This window comes from Xenopus laevis, chromosome 9_10S (genome assembly GCF_017654675.1).
Source record: "Xenopus laevis strain J_2021 chromosome 9_10S, Xenopus_laevis_v10.1, whole genome shotgun sequence".
Lineage (NCBI taxonomy): Eukaryota > Metazoa > Chordata > Amphibia > Anura > Pipidae > Xenopus > Xenopus laevis.
In genome coordinates, this window is record NC_054388.1 from 56,395,673 (window position 1) to 56,416,665 (window position 20,993).

General features: G+C 34.3%; 1 protein-coding gene across 1 annotated transcript in view; it reads right to left on the minus strand.

Moving 5' to 3' along the window:
• Window positions 1-20,993, minus strand: part of LOC108702259 (low-density lipoprotein receptor-related protein 1B-like) — a 724,128-nt gene that overhangs the window by 156,789 nt on the left and 546,346 nt on the right. Inside the window, exons 43-47 of the mRNA XM_041578093.1 lie at window positions 13,078-13,270; window positions 9,142-9,267; window positions 7,974-8,102; window positions 3,638-3,757; window positions 98-211 (exon numbers count right to left, since the gene is read on the minus strand). Of these exons, the coding sequence (XP_041434027.1) occupies window positions 98-211; window positions 3,638-3,757; window positions 7,974-8,102; window positions 9,142-9,267; window positions 13,078-13,270 (682 nt within the window). The remainder of the gene's footprint in view (window positions 1-97; window positions 212-3,637; window positions 3,758-7,973; window positions 8,103-9,141; window positions 9,268-13,077; window positions 13,271-20,993) is intronic.

Consider the following 20,993-nt stretch of genomic DNA (forward strand, 5'->3'; position numbering starts at 1 on the left):
TCTCCAGGAAAACTAACTAAACCCTGTAGAATCACCAAGTGGCCAGGTTAAAGAGTAAACACAGCTTTTTCAGTATGGACAAAAGTAAAACTCTTACTGCAGTTCTTTTCATCGGAAGCATCCGCACAATCAATCATTTGGTTGCACTGTGCTGATTTAGTAATGCAGGTCCCATCTGTGCAACGAAATTCTGTAGACGGACACGTTGAAACTGTGGAAGTTTTATTACAAAAAAAATAAGATGAATTATGTTTTGCATAAAAAAACTTAACCAATGAGTTTGTTTGTCTCCACAAATTTGCAGATAGTTAAGAAAATGCTTAACTATCTGCAAAGGGCAAAAAGTAAAGATATATTTAGGATTTTAGTTATTAAGTTGGTTTCAAAGTTATTTGTATTGATGGGCAAATTTATTCAGCAGGCATGGATTTGCAGTGAATTTACGCACCTCACCGGCCGTGAATATTTTTGCGAAACTGCTGTGAAAATTTGCAGTGAAAAATTTGCTGCGACAAAAAAAATTGTCACGCGTCAGAATTGTTGCTTGCGTCAAAATTATTCAGATGCCCATTGACTTTAATGTATTTGGACAAAAGAGTCCCGAGTATAAAAATTGCAGCTCGCGTCAAAATTGTCGTGCATCAAAATAATTTTGATGCCCATTGACTTCATTGTGTTTCCCAAATTTTTCACTGTTTTGAAATTTTTTCCAGAGTTTCGCAAATTTTTCGGCAAAGTAAACGGGACAGATTCACCCATCACTAGTTATTCTTTATTAATACTTTACCATATGTTCCTAATTTCCAGAATTACCCCACTGTGTCCCGATTTAGCCATAGTTTGTTATAGTCCAAATTACCCTTCAGCTTGTCTAAGATGTTTGCTCTGCGGATTGGGTAACATCTATGGACTGTCCATAGATGTTACCCAATCCGCAGAGCAAACATCTTAGACAAGCTGAAGGGTAATTTGGACTATAACAAACTATGGCTTGTGGCGGGATAAATTTAAGTGACTCCACCATGTCCATAATGGACATGGTGGAGTCACTTAAATTTATCCCACCACAAGTGCCACCCCTTCTCCCTCACAGAGTTCCCTCCCGTGAGCCAATAGGTAGGTGCACCAATGTACAATGAACCAGTGAGATTCTATAATGCTGCCTAACTCGCAGCGAGTCATTAAATGTATCCCACCACAGGTGCCAACCCCTTCTCCCACACAGAGTTCCCTCCCGTGAGCCAATTAGGTAGATGCACCGATGTACAGTGAACTGGTGAGATTCTGCAATGCTGTCTGACTTCCAGCTAGTACTGTACAAGTCAGCAATTAAGAGTAGCGCTTAGAGAACCATAACCCTCTGATCCGATTGCCAACCCCTTCACCCACATCGAGTACCCTCCCAATCCGTGTACATATGTGTATATATGAGTCTTCGGATGCAAGGGATGGGAGGGTGCAACAATTTGGGTCAGTTCTTTTTACTTTCCTGTTAATTCTGCCTAAATCACTTGACCCTGCACTCCATCCTCTGCTCCCCAATCCCTGTTTCATTTGATCCATGTTATTCAATTCACTTTGCAAATTACTTTCAATTTTCTATTTGTGACAGTTTGGGGCAGATTTATCAAGGGTCGAATTTCAAATTTGAAAAACTTCAAAATTTGAATTCAAAAAGACCAATCGAAATGTAATCAAAGTTTTTTTGACCGAGTACTCTTTCGATCGAATAGATCAGTTTTCAATCGAATTCTAATTGTACAAATCGAAGTAATAGCGCATTCGATTCAAAGTTTTTCAAAAAAACTTACATTTTTCAGAGTCCATGAATTGACTCCAAATAGGCTGTAGGAGTTCCCCCATAGGCTAAAACAGCAATTCGGCAGGTTTTAGATGACAAATGGTCAAAGTTAAATTTTTAAAGAGACAGTAAATAACACATTTCCAAAATTCGAATTTCCAATTTTTTTCAAATTTGAATTGAATTTGGACTATTCCCTAGTCGAAGTACACAAAAAAAAGTTTGAAATTCGAACTTTTTAAATTCGAAATTTCACTTCGACCTTTGATTAATCTGCCCCTTCTAAAGCAGCTTTGGGGGGGGGGGTACACAAACTCTTTAACTGTTCTAATTTGGTACATTTAGTTTATACATTTGTTATATTTAGCCCTGCTGAGCAGAATCCCTGTGTTTCATTAAAGGCAGCTGTTAGATTTGATACAATAATTGCTAATATTCCACAGCTACTGTATAGAAATGTATCAATTAATCGTATCAATTAAATGTAGCAAATTGTAACAGTTCAGAATGCTCCTGGATTACTGAGCTGCCTGAGTGAACCCCAGAGACCAAGAACATTAAACTTTTAACTTACATTTTTGGAAAAGATGGAAAGCAATTGAAAAATGTTTTCAATTTGTTTGTGGTGAACAATCTATAAACAATATATAAACAACGCAACTCTAAAAGTGTTTGGAGGGTGAACAACCCCTTTAAATATGTAACTGGCACAATTGAACATTCCAATATAGTCTGCAAAGCAGGAATATTGTGTTTGCCAATAAATATGAGCTCTGTGTTAAATTGTTCTTATATGTCTACCTGTATTTGTTCATTAAAAATTGAGCAGTAATAGAGCTTCTTTGCATTTGTTCATCTCTATTAATGCTATAGCATAAGGAAATACGACATACAACATGTTATTAGTTAGTCATTGTCTTCCTGCAAAAATAAATTTGTAATAACTTGACAGAAGGCTTAGGATAGATGGAAACATTGCCGTAGGGCACTATGCTGTGTTTTTTTCCAACAAATTACTTGAGCTGACGCACCCTGAAATGGTGTGATTAAAGTAAGCAGAAAGTACTGTGCTATATAATCTAAACTGGGTCCTACATTGTTAGTACCTGGCCCAGTTTCTGTCACAACAACAAAATAAAATGTGATTTAGTAAAGGTCAGTTGCTCTTGAAAAAAAGCTTCATGCTGTGCTTACTAGATAGATAACTGTAAACACATTAGTAGAAAATATCAAAATATAATAGCAGTACAGTATTGTAGGGTATGTGAATGACATCAGTGGAAGGTGCAGCTTGTAAATTGTTCTGAAACATGAGATACAAATGCAATGCCACAGTGTTTATGAGAAAACACTTGTTGGGGAGTGAAACCTCTCAACTCCTCATATTCATTCATATTTTTTTAAGTGATGCTTGTCCAATCAGTATCAACACCCAGAAGACCATTCCAATCACCATAACATCAGACTCTAATACTGGTTACATTCTTTGAATTGCAAGTGTGGATTCATAACCTATCAAGTATAAACTTTCATAATAATTAGTAATTTGTGTACAAGTATTTAGTATTATGTTGGGCAAGATCTTTATTGTGTTGCAGGGTAAGTTATTAAATGTCAATGTTCTATTATTTTCTTCTCCCTCAATGGGTACTTTATGTTCCCAAATAACAATTTTTCATACTATTTTAAAATATTTCTGTTACTGTCATTTTCAAATCGTTTGTTTTTCCTTGCTTCTCAAGACTGCCTATCCCAATTTTCCAAACAATTACATCCTAGAACATGAGCCGTTTTCAGAGTAAACTTTCATACATAGCAGAAATAATGAGTGCTTACTCTTGCAGTCTAGTTCATCTGAGTTGTCACCACAATCATCTTCATCATTACAGACTTTATTGTTGGGAATGCAACGGTGATTACTGCAGAGTCTGAATCCTCTCCAACAGCTTCGGTTTTCTTGTAAATTAAACATAAATACTTATGAAAGGAATGTAGGAGACTTAAAATTATTATTTTTTTGAAGACTGTGACCTTGAAGACTTTTAACAAAGATGTATAATACAATTCTTTATAATCAAAGTGGAAAAACATATATTTATAGCATCTATGACAATATTACAACAATAGCAACAGTAAACAATGCAAAACCTTCTATCACTGCAGTTACACAGTATATTGATCTGATACAAAATTAAAAGATTGTCATCTTTAAAGCTGTAAATAAAATTAGTATACATTTTATTTTCTGTTCTAGATGAAATGTAGATGATGCATTGTATTTACTGTTTCTGAAACACCAATAATTAATTACTGGGGTCATGTATCATTAAGGTCCATCATTTCTTCAAATCCCCTTTAGGTTATAGATAAATAAAATGTGGATAGTGGTTTCTCTACAGTTCTAGGGATACACAAGATTGTGTATTCTGAAATTAACACACAACCACAGATCACACCTTAACTGCTCTTTGAACGGGTTCACACGTTTCTCAAGAGTTAATAATAATTAATAAAATGAATTAAAAGTTATTAATAAATAACTTTTGTGAGAGAAGATTGTAAGGTAATGGAGATCCAGGGAGGCAAAACATTCTGGTGAACTTTACATCATACATGAAAGTGCTCTGTTCTCATTCATCCATACGCAAAATGATTTTAACAACAATTTAGATGTTTCTACTTACAAAAATTCTATTAAGGTAAGTGAAACCTTTCCTTTTTTAAATATATATTGCAGGGTTATTCCTAAACTAATGGTGGATGTTTATAAATTTTGCAATATCTTAATTTTGTAGTAATTACATATTTTTTTTAAATCCCTACACTTCGAAGGGGCACATTTACCTAGGGTCGAATCAGGGGTTAATTAACCCTAGATAGTCGACCGTCAAAGTAAAATCCTTCGACTTCGAATATCGAAGTCAAAGGATTTTGCGCTATTCCTACGATCGAACGATCAAAGGAATAATCGTTCGATCGAACGATTAAATCCTTCGAATCGAACGATTCAAAGGATTTTAATCCATTGCTCGAAGGATATTCCTTCGATCAGGAGATTGTTAGGAAGCCTATGGGGACCTTCCCCATAGGCTAACATTAGCCTCGGTAGGTTTTAGGTGGCTAACTAGGGGGTCGAAGAATTTTTTAAAGAGACAGTACTTCGACTATCAAATGGTCGAACGATTTTTAGTTCGAATAGTTCGATTCGAAGTCGAAGGTTGAAGTAGCCAATTCGATGGTCAAAGTAGCCATATTCGACCATTCGAAATTCAAACTTTTTTTCCTCTATTCCTTCACTTGAACTAAGTAAATGGGCCCCCTAATGTGATGAAATAATGACCTAGATTTTTTATTGCTGCTGTATAACTTCAGATATTTGATACCACAAATATGTATATTCTAGCACACCATTAAACATCCAGTTGGAATCTACAGGTGTAGAAATATTATTGGAAAATATTATTTTTTTCTGTGAATTGGATCCTCGTGTGATTTAATGTTAGATTCAAGGTAAAATAAATTGCAGCTTGTAGCTCTCAGCAATACAAATATTTGAAGCAAAAGAACAACTTAGAACCATTACATGAGAGGTCATGAACCTTCACACTAGCGAAGGAAATTGTCTCCCTGAAGTCACAATAAAGAACTGTCAATTTGTATATAGCTAGAGGTCTCCATTATACTGTAGTAACTAGCTGACTTTATCTTCCAATACGTATATTCTAAATTTACAAATTCTCAACGGCATTGGTAAACTGTAGCATTGTACTCCCAATTCCCTTTAACATCCTTTATATATCCTTATATTATAGTTTTTAATGGAACACCATTATGAAAATAGTTACTTATTATTTCCCTGTTATTCCCAACCAGAAGAATGTTACCACTGTGCATTGAATTCAAATTATACAAGTTGTGCATTGATCAATCTCTCTTCTTTTTCTCTATGTCTGTAGTTAATTTGGCCAGATCATTAGCACTTCCATTGTATTTTAGTTCATTTTTATTTAGCCATGGAGTGCTCTCACAACCTTTCCTTTTTGCATTTTGTATTGTAGCAGATCTTTTCGGAAGTTTAGCAGCTATGCTGCAGGCCAGTCTTCCATGTGGTTGTAGCACTCCCACACCCGTCCGTTTAAATGGTGGAACAATGCCTTTGGAAATGGGTGTTGGTCTGGGCAGTTTCTCTCTCTTAAAAGCCGCAAGTGGGGGAGGATTAATCTCATGGAACCAATACTGTGGTCTAGGTTATCCCTCCCCTTTGTAAGCTAATGGCAGTGGAGGACTAAGCCCTATGATTGAAATCGATGCCCAGGTCGGGAGACCTTTATTTCAGGTAATGCTCTTATGCCGGGAGGCTTTAGCATTTTATATCATGACCATTTTATATCATGACCAGAGGTAAATAGTTAGGGATCGCCATATAGGTTTTACCTTGACGTGGTATGGTGGCTTATCAATCTTATGATCATAATTTTGTAACTAAAAAAACCCTGTCTTTGTAAATACATGCATCTGCATAGATTACTGATATGACAGGGGACCAGGGAATGTGCATTGATCAATCTCTCTTCTTTTTCTCTATGTCTGTAGTTAATTTGGCCAGATCAGTTGCACTTCTATTGTAATTTAGTACATTTTTATTTAGCCATGGAATGCTCCCACAACCTTTCCTTTTTGCAAGGGTATTGTTTGCACTGGTTCTGAAAATGAGCAGCAGTGTTGTATGTTCTGTGTCTTCTGATGTGTATTTAGTTGTAAATTAAAGAATGTTTAAAGCATAAAAGAATACAGATAGGACTGAATGAAATGTCCCTTTGTAGAAGAATGTTTACATATAAATAAATTATTTTGAGAGATGTGAGGTTGTGAAGATGGTTATAAAAAGTAAGTGAGAGCTTTATTGTACCTACTGCAAAGGTAAACAACATATAACCTAAGGGTAACCTCTAGCTCAGGAGTAAATACTACTTGACCTTTGCACAATACAACATTAAATTACCAGAAAGAGCCTTTGGGTTGCAACATTTTTCTATTTTTCATCAACTCTATGTTGATGTAATATCAGTGAAATGTATTTGTGCATTCCTAAAACAGAGGTTTCTTGCAATAAATGTATTTTATATATTTCTTTAACCTCTTACTGTATGCTGTTAACACGCTTGTATACTTATAAGCTCAATAATTACCTTTGTGGTTCCATATATGTAAACGGCCACTGACCCAGTGATAGGAGAACTTGACATGTGGCAAGTTAAAACTTTGCTGAGAATGGTTGCTCTACAACCTTGTGAAAATACAGAAGGCTAATGTTGCTGGAGTTTAGCATAAAAGACAGTATTTGCAGCGGCTGTCTAAATAGCATATAGACCTTTCATCGTTATTCTGGAAAAGTCTCAACTGTGCACCCTCGATCATTGTTAGGTAGCAGTTTCTGAAATGGTTAATCCCCATAACACGTTGCCATACATCACACTGTCATTTTATGATTAAAAATGAAAAATTGACTTTTTGGAAAGGACATTATTTGACATTCCCAAAATAGCTGTAAGCCCCTGGGATCAAGGCTGCATTGTATAACGACACATAATTTCAAGTCCTTGAATATCTGCTGACTGCCACACAGCACCCTTAAATACCTCAATAAGTTACACAACAACAATAATTAGTACATTATGTCATTTATTTTAACAGTATGTAATGCTGAAATGTCCTAAAGTCTGAAATAGGTAGGCAATCAATTTAGATATACAATTCTTTCAAGCAAGTTTTTTTAAACATCTTTAGCTTCTTATATTCATTAAATATCCATCTATTTAAGGCCACCAAACATGGGCCGATAAAAGCTGCTGACAGCTTATTGGCCCAACCTTTATTCAGGTTTTTGAACAGATTAAGTTTTGCTCCAATCCAAAAAATCCTTATGGGCATATTTATTAAAATTGTAATTTAAATCATTATCACAACAAAATATGATTGTTACCTTACGAATGATCACATTTTGTAATTTTTAAATATATGAATGACATTCAATGGGTTAATTTTTAAAAAACTGCTAATTTTCCCCAATTGCAGCAGAATCAAAATCTTGAATTTTAATAAATGGTCTTAAAGTGTCTACAATTTGTTTTCTTGCAAGAACCATGAGCAGTTTAAAGTTTATGAATCTTACCACAATATGACTGCTTTTCATCTGATCTGTCTTTGCAATGAACAATACCATCACAGGTTTGTTGGTACTCAATACATTCCCCATTTGCACATTCAAACTCAGAGAATATATTACAGGAGGAATTTTTACCTGAAAAGAATTTGTTAAAAGTAATAATAAACATGAATGCAAAATCAAACACACATATATCAAAGAAATACAGTCTAAAATGATAAGATAAAGAATAAGAATAAAAAAAATTGCCATGCTCAATAGAATAGTGTATAAATAAATATGTATATGGGCTTGGTATTGCCTTAATTTTTATTCCTATACAAACCCTGGAACCTACTGTAACTGTACTGTTTTTTCTACCTTTAGTATAGGTATTCACTGTTCAATAATATTCTAAAGTATTCTTTGTAGAAAAAGATGTAGACTGCTAAGGCATTGATATGAAGCATTATTTATCGCATGAGAGGTAGAATCTAATGAAGAATTATAATTCCAAATGTTATGGGTGCACAAAAGTAGGGATATTAAAAGAAAAGATCTACAGATGAGCAAAATTCTAATTCTCATATTGTTAAATCAAACTTTATTGTTGTTTGAAACCTTATATAAAAAAGGTAAATATGTTCAGATATCCATATTTATTTATACACTATTCTACAAATGAAATATAAATCAATTAACTATATGTATATTAATAATACAAATTATGTAATAAACTGTAATCTCAGGCCTGGATATACTAGATGTATAATTTATTTTCGTTTTAATTTAATAATGGTATTAGAAAGAAACAAAAACACATTATGATAAATTCAATTTTCATAAATCATGACTGAGTTCATCCAAAAAATTTCACTTATCGCCAGGTATAAAAATATTCTACAGAATTCTTCTTTGTTTCCATGCAAAATGTAATTAATCCCTGGAGACCGTGATAAGACATAACCTATGCTAGGTACTATCTATAGGGTATATATTAATCATGCACAGGTGTAGGGGAGATATATTTGCTGTATTATCCCAGCTATGTTACCTTCATTGGTTTGCTCATTATATTTTAGAGACCATTACATTTAATAAAGAATTATCAATACAGCACTTTAACTAAATGTTACAAATTTTACTTTAACTAATTTTTTTCTCATTGTCATTCAGTGAAAAATAAATTACTTACTCACACATCTGTTGTCATCTACTAGTACTCGATCTCCTCGACATGAACAATTAACACGACTATCAGGAGTAATAAGGCAAAGGTCCTGACATCCCCCGTTCAGGTAAGAACATAGTGACAATTTACCTAGAAAACACAATGCATAAAAAATTAGAGTGGCTTTACATGTAAGTGAATGGTCTATTTAAAGCATACATAAACATTATAAAATAAGGTGAAATGTTTTTTTATTGAGATGAGGGAATTTTTTCTCTATTTATTGACCACACCAGTATTTATAGTTAGATCCAAAAGAGGGAATATAGGCAGGAATGTTATCCCATTTATTTTAAAGGAGACATTATATATAACCTTCATATTCAGATATATTACTCATCCTTCCTCAAAACATGTACGTTAATGATGCAGAAAGAAAAAACGTTTTGAAAGCATTTTACCTCCTAAAACTGTCATTATATCAGAGCTGCAGATAGATGTTTACAGGTCAGAATCTAGGCTGAAATGAAGAGTGGGAGTGTCTGTTCATTCATTCTCTGTTCACAGGAAGTGGTCAAAGCACTGCATGACAGGCTGAACTTTCAGGTGTAGCAGCCAAACCCCTCCCACCCTCTGTCCTGTGTGTTTCCAGCCTGCACATGTCTTATGCTGCTGCCCAGGGCTGCTCCAGCCATGAGGCTAGAAGAGAATCTTGCCTCAGGCGGCACGGAGCAGCCAGTTACCAGGGGCGGCAAAAAGCCGTACAGTTGCACAGCAAATAGGCATCAGTCACAAATGTACCTGCCCTACTGAACATAATCTATATTCCATAACACATTGTTATACACTGCAACTCTCTGCCTCTATTTTATTATAAAAGTTATACAAACAGTGTACATTAGTATTTACTGTTATGATATTCCATAACAGCAGCTGTAGGTTTGTTTTCCTGCATATTGATACATGATCAGGTGCAGGGTATAAATGCAGCTGTTCTGGGACAATTTATGATTAATTGCAGGGAGTTGCAAGGGAATAAATGCAGCAGTTCTGGGACAATTTATGTTTAATTGCAGGGAGTTGCAAGGGAGTAAATGCAGCTGTTCTGGAATAATTTATGACCAGGTGCTGGAAGTTGCAAGGGAAAATTTAGCTGTTGTGGAACAGTTTATGGTCAGGCACAGGGAGTTGCAAGGGAATACATGCATCTGTTCTGAAACAATTTAAAATCAAGTGCAGGGAGTTGCAAGGTAAAATGCAGCTGTTCTGGAACAATTTATGTTTAGGTGCAGGAAGTTGCAAGACAATAAATGCAGCTGTTCTGGAACAATTTATGATCAGGTGCACGGAGTTGCAAGGTAAATTGCAGCTGTCCTGGAACAATTTATGTTTAGGTGCAGGGAGTTGCAAGGAAATAAATGCAGCTCATGTTCTGGAACAAGTTATGATCAGGTGCACGGAGTTGCAAGGTATAAATGCAGCTGTACTGGAACAATGTATATTTAGGCGCAGGGAGTTGCAAGGGAATAAATGCAGCTCATGTTCTGGAATTGTATAACATATAATAACAGATGCAGGGAGTTATAAAGGAAAACCAAAAAATGTTGATTACTTTTTTGTATACAACATAATATTGTGTAGAAAATGACTATGGTATTTAAACTAAGGGGCAGATTTATCAAGGGTCGAATTGAAAATTTGAATCTTTAAATCCGAATTTCAAGTTTATTTTAGTGTAAATCAACTAGGGAATAGTCCAAATTCGATTTGAGTTTAAAAAAAAATCTAAGTTTGAATTTTGAAATTTATCATGTACTTTCCCTTTAGGAATTTGAATTTGACTATTCGCCATCTAAAACCTGCTATATTTGTTTTTTAGCCTATGGGGGACCCCCTACAATCAATTTGGAGTCGTTTGGTGGACTTTTAAAAATCAAAATTTTTAATAAAAACTATTTTGTTGGTGAAAAACTTGAATCAAAATTGATTCGAATTAGATTTGACTTTGCAGGTCGATCCTATTCACTTGAATTTAATTTTCTTTTAAATAAATTTCGATTGCCCGTTTTTTTTCTGAATTTTGAGTTGAGTATGGGAGAAAGGAGGAGAATGAACAGGGCAGAGAGGGGGTTGAATGGACAGACAGAGAGGGGTTGAATGACCAGGGCAGAGAGGGAGAAAAATTAATAGCGCAGGGAAGGGAGGGGGGAAAGGAACAGGACAGAGAGGGGGTTGAATGATCAGGGCAGAGAGGGAGAGAAACAAACACTGCACTGAGGGGAAGTGGGAAAGGAAAAGGGCAGAGAGGGAGAGAAAGGAGCAGTTCAGGGAAGGGAAAACAAGCAGTAAGGGTTGGCAGATGTCTGCAGGGAAGGACTGAGTGTGACATCACAAACATACCCACTACTCCCTCACTGGTTGTTGTTCTGTAGCTTAGGCAGAAAGAGCTAGCGGCTGCAGACTCAGATACTGGAGAGTCCTGGACAGGAAGTTGCAAAGGGGGAGGGCTGGGCATAGTTTTCAAACTAATACAGATGTTTTTTGATGCAAAAGGTTTCTTCTATTTTCTTCTATTTTACATTATTTTTCATGGTTTGATGCATTGTGAAAATGTATGCTATATGTCCCCTTTAAAGAAAATAGAGCAAACAAAAAATCTGTCCCTTGTAACCCACTGCATTTGGTCTAATATATATTATATTTACGCCTGCTGCTGTCATGTGCAAATATGTGCAGAGAAAGAATTGTCAATGAAATGTAAGTAGGTGCAGCATTGGATCCTCCTGTAAGGGACACAGACTCATGTCTGGCCAATTTCTAGTCAGCCATTGTATAGGTGCTTGAAGGAGAGCATGTGGGAGCCCTGTACTTACCACTGCTTAAGGCAGGCAATATAACTTTCCTGAGCTCAAGATCCCTGACCTCAGTATAACAAAGGCACAACCTGCACAGGGGGCATAGAACACTCATGCACTGCACCGGGCATAAGCAAACTGTATATTCACTATTGAACAGAATTTTGGCAGCCGTGATGTCAATATTCTGTCATTTGAGTTTAAGAATGATGTTACTAAAGTTCTATGCATGTATTCAACCTTTTCCTGTGTTCTTTAGCTTTATACAGAAACTTAACTGTTACCTTTTCCAATGAATAAATGGCACACTTGTGTCCATGATTCACCTAGCCAGTTGGACAAATTAGGAAACTCATATCATACATAGTCATCACCTTAGTATAGAAGGAAAGGTGAAAGCTAACCTCTTTAGAAATGATAATCGCAAAGATGTATATGGAATATACAAAGCAGTGATATGGGCACATTTATTATAACTAATGCAGTAATCATGTCTACATTTTAAGGGTAATAATAATAATAATAATAATACTTAACATCATAGATATGCAATATTTCCTAGTTATCTTTATCTACTCATAGTGCCAAATATTAATGTCCTAGCTTGCTTTATGACCAGTACTGAAATGAGAGTTATTGTGTCATAGAAACATGGTGGGGCTTATTTGCACCTGGGCAGTAGACCATAGCAACCAATCAGTGATTAGCTTTTTCAGGCAGCTGTTGAACACTGAAAGCAATCATCTGATTGGTTGCCATGAGTTACTGCCCAGGTGCAAATGTGCCCAGTGTTTATAAATAACCCCTGGTGAAATCAGTCTTCCTCTGTCTAAAGAGTAAATAGTCCAACCATAATTCCATTTAAGTAGTTTCATGGTAACCAATCAGCAGTGTATTGCAGTATTCCACCTGTGAGGACATAGTGAAGTTCTCTACAACCTCCCTGACAGCCAACTGATATGTTTCACACTTGTGAGAAAGGCAGTCGAGTTGTGCAGACACTTTCCATTCAGTTACATATAGTTACTTTCTATTTGCACATAGCAGGAATTACCCCTTGATTCCCTTGTTGCTATGAAAAATAAAATTAAGTTTAACTACGTACATGTGTTGGTGTCGTTGGTTACTGCAATTATTCCCATTGGTTGATGTGGTATGTCAGACCGAAGAACTTTGGTTTCTCCTCCTGTGTATTTGTTAGAGCGAACTATAGCCCGTCTCACCCAGTCAGACCAAAAGATATAGTCATTGTGAATGGCCAGACTGAAAAAAGTACCCGGTCCAGATCTGACAATTACCTGCACACAAGGACATAAAAAATGCTTTAAAAACCAACTCCAGGCAGCTAAATATAATAAGGAATTAATTTAACCAGCGGTCTAGTAATACAACATGGGATATTAAAATAAAACAATTATAAATATTAGCAAGTCAATCCAGAATTAAAACTCACTTGAGCATTTTGAATCAGTAATCACTGGGATTTAGTGATGGGCTAATCTTTGCGAAAACAACAAAAAATTTGTGAAATGCATTGAAGTAAATGGCCATCAAAATCATTTTGACATGCGACAATTTGGACACCAGTGGCATTTTTTTTACATGTGACTCTTTTGTCCAAATGCATAAAAGTCAATGCGCGTCTGAAATTTTTTTACGAGTGACAATTTTTATGCCAATTTTACCACGCAACAATTTTTTTGCTGTGAATTTCCCACAGCAAAGTTTCACTGCCATTTTATGTGGTGAAATGCAGACATTCACTGCGAATCCTTGCCTGCCAAAAAAAATCGCCCATCACTACTGGGACTTGCTAACAAAAAGTTTTGGTCCCTGTGCATTAAGAAGCATTTGAAATACAATCAATGTTAAGCTGCCTTATTTGTAAATTTAGGGTAGTTTTCTTGCTTTTAGTCTCTAAGCGGGGAAATGTAATAAAAATCACAAAGAACAAATTTGCAAATAAAAATTCATGTCACAATGTAATATTCTTCATTATGCTTTACTTGCATTGCAAATCTTAATTGTGCATTGCAAATCTTTAACACTAGCTTGAAGGTGGTGTAAACTTTTGGAGCAAATGTAACAACATTTTCTTTAAGAAGTTTTATTACATACACTGTGCACTAACTTTAAAATTCTTAATCCCTATTCTACTGTTGTGTGAGGGGCAAAGTGTTTGCAAAGGCAAAAAATATTCACTTTGTAATCATTTATTTACATTGCAAATAAATTGCGATCGATTTTTGTATTAGCGACCAATATTACATTCCCCCATAGTTTACCAAACCAAAATCTAGGCAGCAAGTCATGATACTACCAAAATATTGAATTCAGAAAAACTTGATCACATTAATTTGTGAAAGAAACCATAAACTTTAATGAGAATTAAATTGTTCCATGTATAATGAATAAGTCTGAAAAAGTTTGAATGTTTTGAATTCCTCAAAAAAAAAAATGTTCAAAATACATATAAAATTAAATCTGTAGAAGCTTGATGGGTTTTTTGAATTTTCAAGCTTTTGCTATCAATAAATGAAAAAGTTAAAAAGAACCTGAATGCTAAAAAATGCACTTCTATTACTAATTATTCTAAGACCTATATGAATATATATATTTATATATATATAAACAAAATTATTTGCAGCCAACAATTTACTGTGCAGGACACATGCACAATCCTTATAATAGGACCATCTCAAATTCAAATTCAAATTTATTTGTCACATACACAACATACAAAGTACGACATGTAGTGAAATGCTTGTTGCTGTGCAAAGTAAAAACAATTTACTGTGCAGGACACATGCACAATCCTTATAATAGGACCATCTGTCTTTCTAGTCTGCAAGAACATAGACTAATCTGCATTTTAATAGAGATTGTCCTATAATAATGTTGAACACATTTAGGCAAAAGGGACTCATAAAAATAATTCTCCCAAAGCTGTGCAACCATAAAAAGTGCTGTATTTTTTGTATAGAGATAATTGCTGTCATCAATAGCAAACTAATTTGAACCAGTTTCAGAACTCCTGTAGATATCAAATCCAAGTGAGATTGCTGCTTCCAAATTAATACAAATGAACAAAAATTATGGAATCCTGTCTACAATTAGATTCAATCCACATTTAGATATGTACACTCAACTTTAACGCAAACGATGGGTTGCTGCATCCCCATGAAAAAGCAACTCCTACATGGGCATATTTGTCAACATTTATATGACTGGGGTCCTCATAAAATTGTTGTTTACCCAACTTAACTCTTAGCAATTCACTGAAGAGCTTTAGTATAATCATAATGTTTCTCATATTGATTAAAATGTAAGAATTGTCCAGGAATTTCTTACTTTATGGAATGGTATCAAAGTGTCTTACGAGAGTTACTCTTAACCGTCTAAAAAGGAAAGACAGTTTTAAGTATATCAGAGCTAGATCAGTTTCAGCCTGCCAGGTCACATTGTTGTTTGAGTGTCTTTAAGACAATGGTTGATTTCAATTGTATAAAAAGAAGAGTTGTTTTGGTGAACCATGTATGTATATGACTCATGAATTGTTCTTATTTGAACTAGATAGAACAGATTTAAAAGTAGCATATGGTGCATAAGATGCACAAACAGACTGTTCTAAAACTTTGATCACATACATAAATCTTTGGAAAAAACAAATCTAAGTTGTTCCTTTATCTGTCTTGCAAATTGAAGCTGTAAATATTTAGGTGCAGGTTGTCATCAGTCCCTGTAAATCTATGCTGATACAGTTGTGTTACACCAATATACAATAAAGTTACATGCTAAACTTTTGCTGTTAAATAGAGTATATAAAAGTATTACTTTAAAAAATACTTGTCCTTTTCAATAGAATTTCTACAGGGTGCGTTAAACGTGTAATAGGATTTTAAAAATAGTGCAATGCCATAAAATCCCATTAAATGCACAATATGAAAAAAGTTTTATACTTTTCCTCACAAGATAGATCCCATTTCAAATGACTATTACAGTATAACTTAGTACTTAAATATCAAATAAAATATTAAGTTACTCTCATAAGACACTTTTATACCATTCCATAAAGTAAGAAATTCCTAGGCAATTATTACATTTTAATCAATATGAGAAAGATTATGACTATATGGCATTGTGTTTTACTGTAACTGCAGTCATCTATAAAACAGAACTATTAAGGAAATGGTTGTACATTTGATGAAAACATTAAACACATGAATAGGCTTGTTAATGCACACTATTTGCACTTAATATTGAGGGAATAGAAATCCCTGATGTTCCTTAACTCCCTCTTGATTTTTTTTTTAAAGATCATGCACTTATGAAGATGGTTCATTGATTTTAAATAATGCAAATGACTGGAGACTTGTTGCAATATCACGCATTGGCAGTGTCCTTGAATCAATGGTTCTTAACTGCACAATAGGAACACAACTAACAAACATAGCATTTAAAAAAAAAAAACACTTAAGATAAAAGGCATTTATATGTACCATAACAATACGTAATATAAAAGAGTAGTTTACTAGGGAAAACTATTATTAACGGTAATATTTACTGTAGTCTTTGCTGTATTATATTTCTAGTAGTATAAATAATGTGGAACTATTAAAGTTACATAAATATTTAGTATCTCTATAAAGTTTAATTATATGATCAGTGTATCCCTTTATATTCCCGGAGCATCTAAAACCTCCAGTATGCTTTTAATATAAATGTAACTGGGGGTTTTGTATGTTTTTAAATTGAGATCAGCATTACCACAATATTCATACTCCCATTTTTATTTTTTGCTCAGATGGTTGAAATGTATATTGTTTATGGGGTTACCAAAAAATCTCAATATCTGAATAAAGCAATAAGCCACTGCTGGAAATAAATTGCTTATTACAATCACAGGTCACAAATGTGTTGATCGGTTAGCGGATTCAACAGAGTTTCAAGTGGTTCTGTGAATAAAAATACATGTATTGTTCTCCTAAAACCTATCCTTTTTCCGGTTAATGTTTTTATTAAGCTTCTCACTTATGAAATTGCATAGAGCTAAGGAATAAATTGTATGACCAGGGGGCATAACATGTACACAAGACAAGATAAAGGTTTATTATTATTCTTTTATATTTCATAAACTGACATTTTTAACCAATATTTATCTTTAACACTAGTTTTATTTATGTTACTTAATCCGCTAATTGTTTGTTGAACTGTAAATATATTGATACGGTCCCCTTATCTTAATTCTTTAGCCATTGACTGATTCAGGTCAGACCTTAATGCTAATGGCCAGCTGACATATGCAGCATGTGTCATATGCAAATCTATATAGGTTTTACTCTGTAAGGTATTGTAGCTTATGCAATTAAACGAAAAAAAGTATCCAAGTTCTGTAGTTCACGCCCCTCTGCCGGTTAAAGGATCCGTTCTCCTTCGGATATGCAGTAAGAATTGTGTATAAGAAAACCAGTGCTAAAAAGCTCGGGGAAAAGAAGAAATGGTAATATATAGTGTAGTATTTACCTAATAAGGAAATACTACACTATATATACACAATTCTTATTGTAGCTTATGCAGATGGCAGTGACTTGAATGCTAAAATGGCTGTCTTCATCATTGATTGGAGCTTTTGCAGGAATGCCATTTTGTAGGCAATTTAAATTTTTAACTATTTGTTAACTATTTTTTCTCTGTGGTTAGTTTTCACTCCACCTGGTGGTAGAATTAACCATCTGTTACAAAATATTAGTTATGAGTCATGGTTTGGGTAATGGAAGCTAATAAAAGTAGCTCTATATTGCATAAAATAAAAAGATAAAACACTCAGAAACTCATAAATGCAGAGATTGTTTGGGCACACCGGCATTTCTTTTTTGAATAATTCTGTCACTGTACTTCTAGAACTGGCTTAGTAATTCTATATTCTATAGAAGCCAATGGAAATGTTGTGAAACTCAAGAAAAATGTTGTTGGGCACCTTCACTCTTGAGAAAAATTGAGTGACAATAATAATCATAGAAATCAGAGATAAATATGAGTTCATTTTGCACATTTGCACAATTTGAATAATATACCCACTGAAATTTATATTGTGGACAATGACAAAATATTTTAGACAACAACGTTTTTATTTTCTTTCGCCTTGTTAAGCAGTCAAAGCACATCAATCACATTATCACTTTCAACAATGCTGTTATTGTGTTTACAATGTTATTACAATAAGCCAAGAGGAGGGATAGTTTAATGCCATGATATGATATTTTGGGGGATTGGCCACACTAACAGGAGTGTGAATAGCATGATTTATATTAAGGATAAACCCTTTGTCTTTATTATAGCCTGCATAAAGAAATGCCACAAGACTCTTCTTGTAGGGGTATACATTTATAATGTTTGGGACCTGGGGTTGTCCAGATAGGGGATCTTGGGTCAACATACAGTGCCTTAGGTTTGCTAAAATTCATTCAAACATTCAATTCAAATTTGCTTAAAATGGACTTAAAATGGAATATGGGAGTATAAGGACCTGAAATTATGTACTTCTAGATAATAGGTTTCCAGATAAGGGACCCCATACCTGTGTTTGCATGCACCTACTGTATATGAAAGCACTTAAAGGAAAATTGTAGTACTCGTTTTGACATGAGCTTATTCTGTTGGGCTTGTGTAAAAAAAAAACTTCCAAAGATAATTGTAAATGTGTTTTATTTTTACATAGACATGATTCCACAGATTGAAGGAAACCCATGATTCTGGGCCTATGTGTTAGGTGTGTGTTTAGAATCTAACTGCACTTCAGTATCACAATTATCTTGCTCCATTGTGAAGTTGAGTATTCTGGAACTTGAAGTCCTTCTTCAAACCCAGAATTCATCACTTTAGAATAGAACAAAGTTAGGGAGGGGATGCATTACACTCTCAAGAGATCTTGTGAAATAGCTCATTGGAGTTTTCATGTTTTCCTGGAATCAGGTATATTTACTGTGTGTAAAACATATTTCTATTTACAGTACTGTATATCTGAAAGTTTAGTGGATGTATATCCACGATTTCTACATAAGCCCAACTGATTGAGCTCATGCCAAAAAGGTGTGTATATTTTCTCTTTAATCTCCCCATGAATCCTACTGTTAAGCAATTAATTGTATGGTGCCAATTTTATTAGATGCCTCAAGATGTATAGTATCATTAAAGGGTTATACCCAATTAGGTTCTGAGACTAATGAACATCTATATTTGTGTAAGATACAAGAAGTTGCCTAAAATCATTTTGGTTTGCTTCAAGCTGCATCTATATGTTTCCATGTTGACTGGTAAGTAGATGGTACACTTTTCAGGTTATACTGTAATTATCCCTTCTGCTACAAAATGCCTATGTGTTTATAACTACTGTATTTTAGATTATAATTACCAAAGTCAATAGTGTAGTCTGTCTAATAAATATGGAAGGTGTAAGTTCTATGATGAATTACGATTCAACATTGCACCTAACATGATTAATTTCAAAGGGTGTGTCTTTGTACACGTTGCTATGTGAAATGGACTATAACTCTAGAATTATTTAAAGTGCAGGATAACCGTTTCGCAATCAAGGGCCTAGCCCCCCACGGCTGCAGCTGGAAATAATTGCAAAATCAAAGGTCAGGGTAGTATTATAGCATGTTTGTCAGATTTCAGTTGACTATAGCAGAGAAAGCTCTGGCATCACCTCATTGTGAGACCCAGTATATTATATACCTGCTCCTGTGAGGATGGCACTATGTATTGTGGGCAATTATCATCAAAATGCAACTAAGGTCAACTGCAAGAAGAAATATTTATTGCATTATTATGTAATATCCCTTTCAAACCTAATTTATCTTTCACAGATAACTGATCATTGAAATAATCAAAAATACAATTTAAGACAGATTTTAAGAATGTAAGGAGCAGAGTAAAAATAAAAATAAATTTGACATGAGTACAAAATTATGTAAATTAATTTTTTATAGGATGGTTCCATTCAATAGCTTGTAGTTATGGTGTTTTTATCCTTGCAGCAGTTTTAAGCTTGGAAACTCTCAGAAAGTGTCAAACTATATATTGAACATGTGTAATAAAATAGTAAAGACCTTGCAGTATTAATTTGTGAAACATACCCAAGGCTACCTAAAACTGATGCCACAGCTCTGTTTGAATAAGTTCTAAATTGGCCATTTTGGAATGTCAAAGGAGGACACTGAACAAAGTGATGACAATTTACTCAACACAAAGTTTATTTTACTGATATAGATGCTGATATTTGTAGGGGAAAGATGTTATGAGGAAAATGTAACAGTTTCAAATGTGATCTTATCAGCACTGACCAGTTATCTAGTACTAATGAGGAATATGCTATCATAAAAAAGTTCATATGAATAAATAGAGTTTAATTTAATATTATTAAGTTTGCTAGTCTAGTTCTTGCCTTGCATATATCAACGTATTCCTAAACTGTGCACACCAAGTAAAGTCAGTAAAAGTCATAAAATCAATCTAATAGACTAAATCTCAAGAAAATCACACATGGCCATATTGCAATTAATTATTAAGTTAAAATCAAATGAGAACAAATGAAAAGGTCACAAAATACAGGTTTGATACTTTGCATTTAGCTGTTCAAGTTATCTTGACTCATTTAAAGACACACTTATCATGTATACATCCTGAATTTTTAATATGTAGAAAAGATAGGTTGTTATATATATAGTATGTTGGAAAAGTTATAGTCCCTTTTGTGTTTTCATAGGATACTTGTGGCTGTATTTCTGTCCTTTTTCCCAAAATATATCAACCCATATGGCTGAGGTTTGAGTTGTTTCTTTAACTGAGAATTTTATAAAAGTAAGCATACTGTCTGAAATCATCTTTAAAGGAACAGAAACAACAAAAAATGAAAGTGTTTTAAAGTAATGAAAATATCATGTACTGTTGCCCTGCACTGATAAAACTGATGTGTTTGCTTCAAAAACACTACTATAGTTCATATAAACAAGCTGCTGT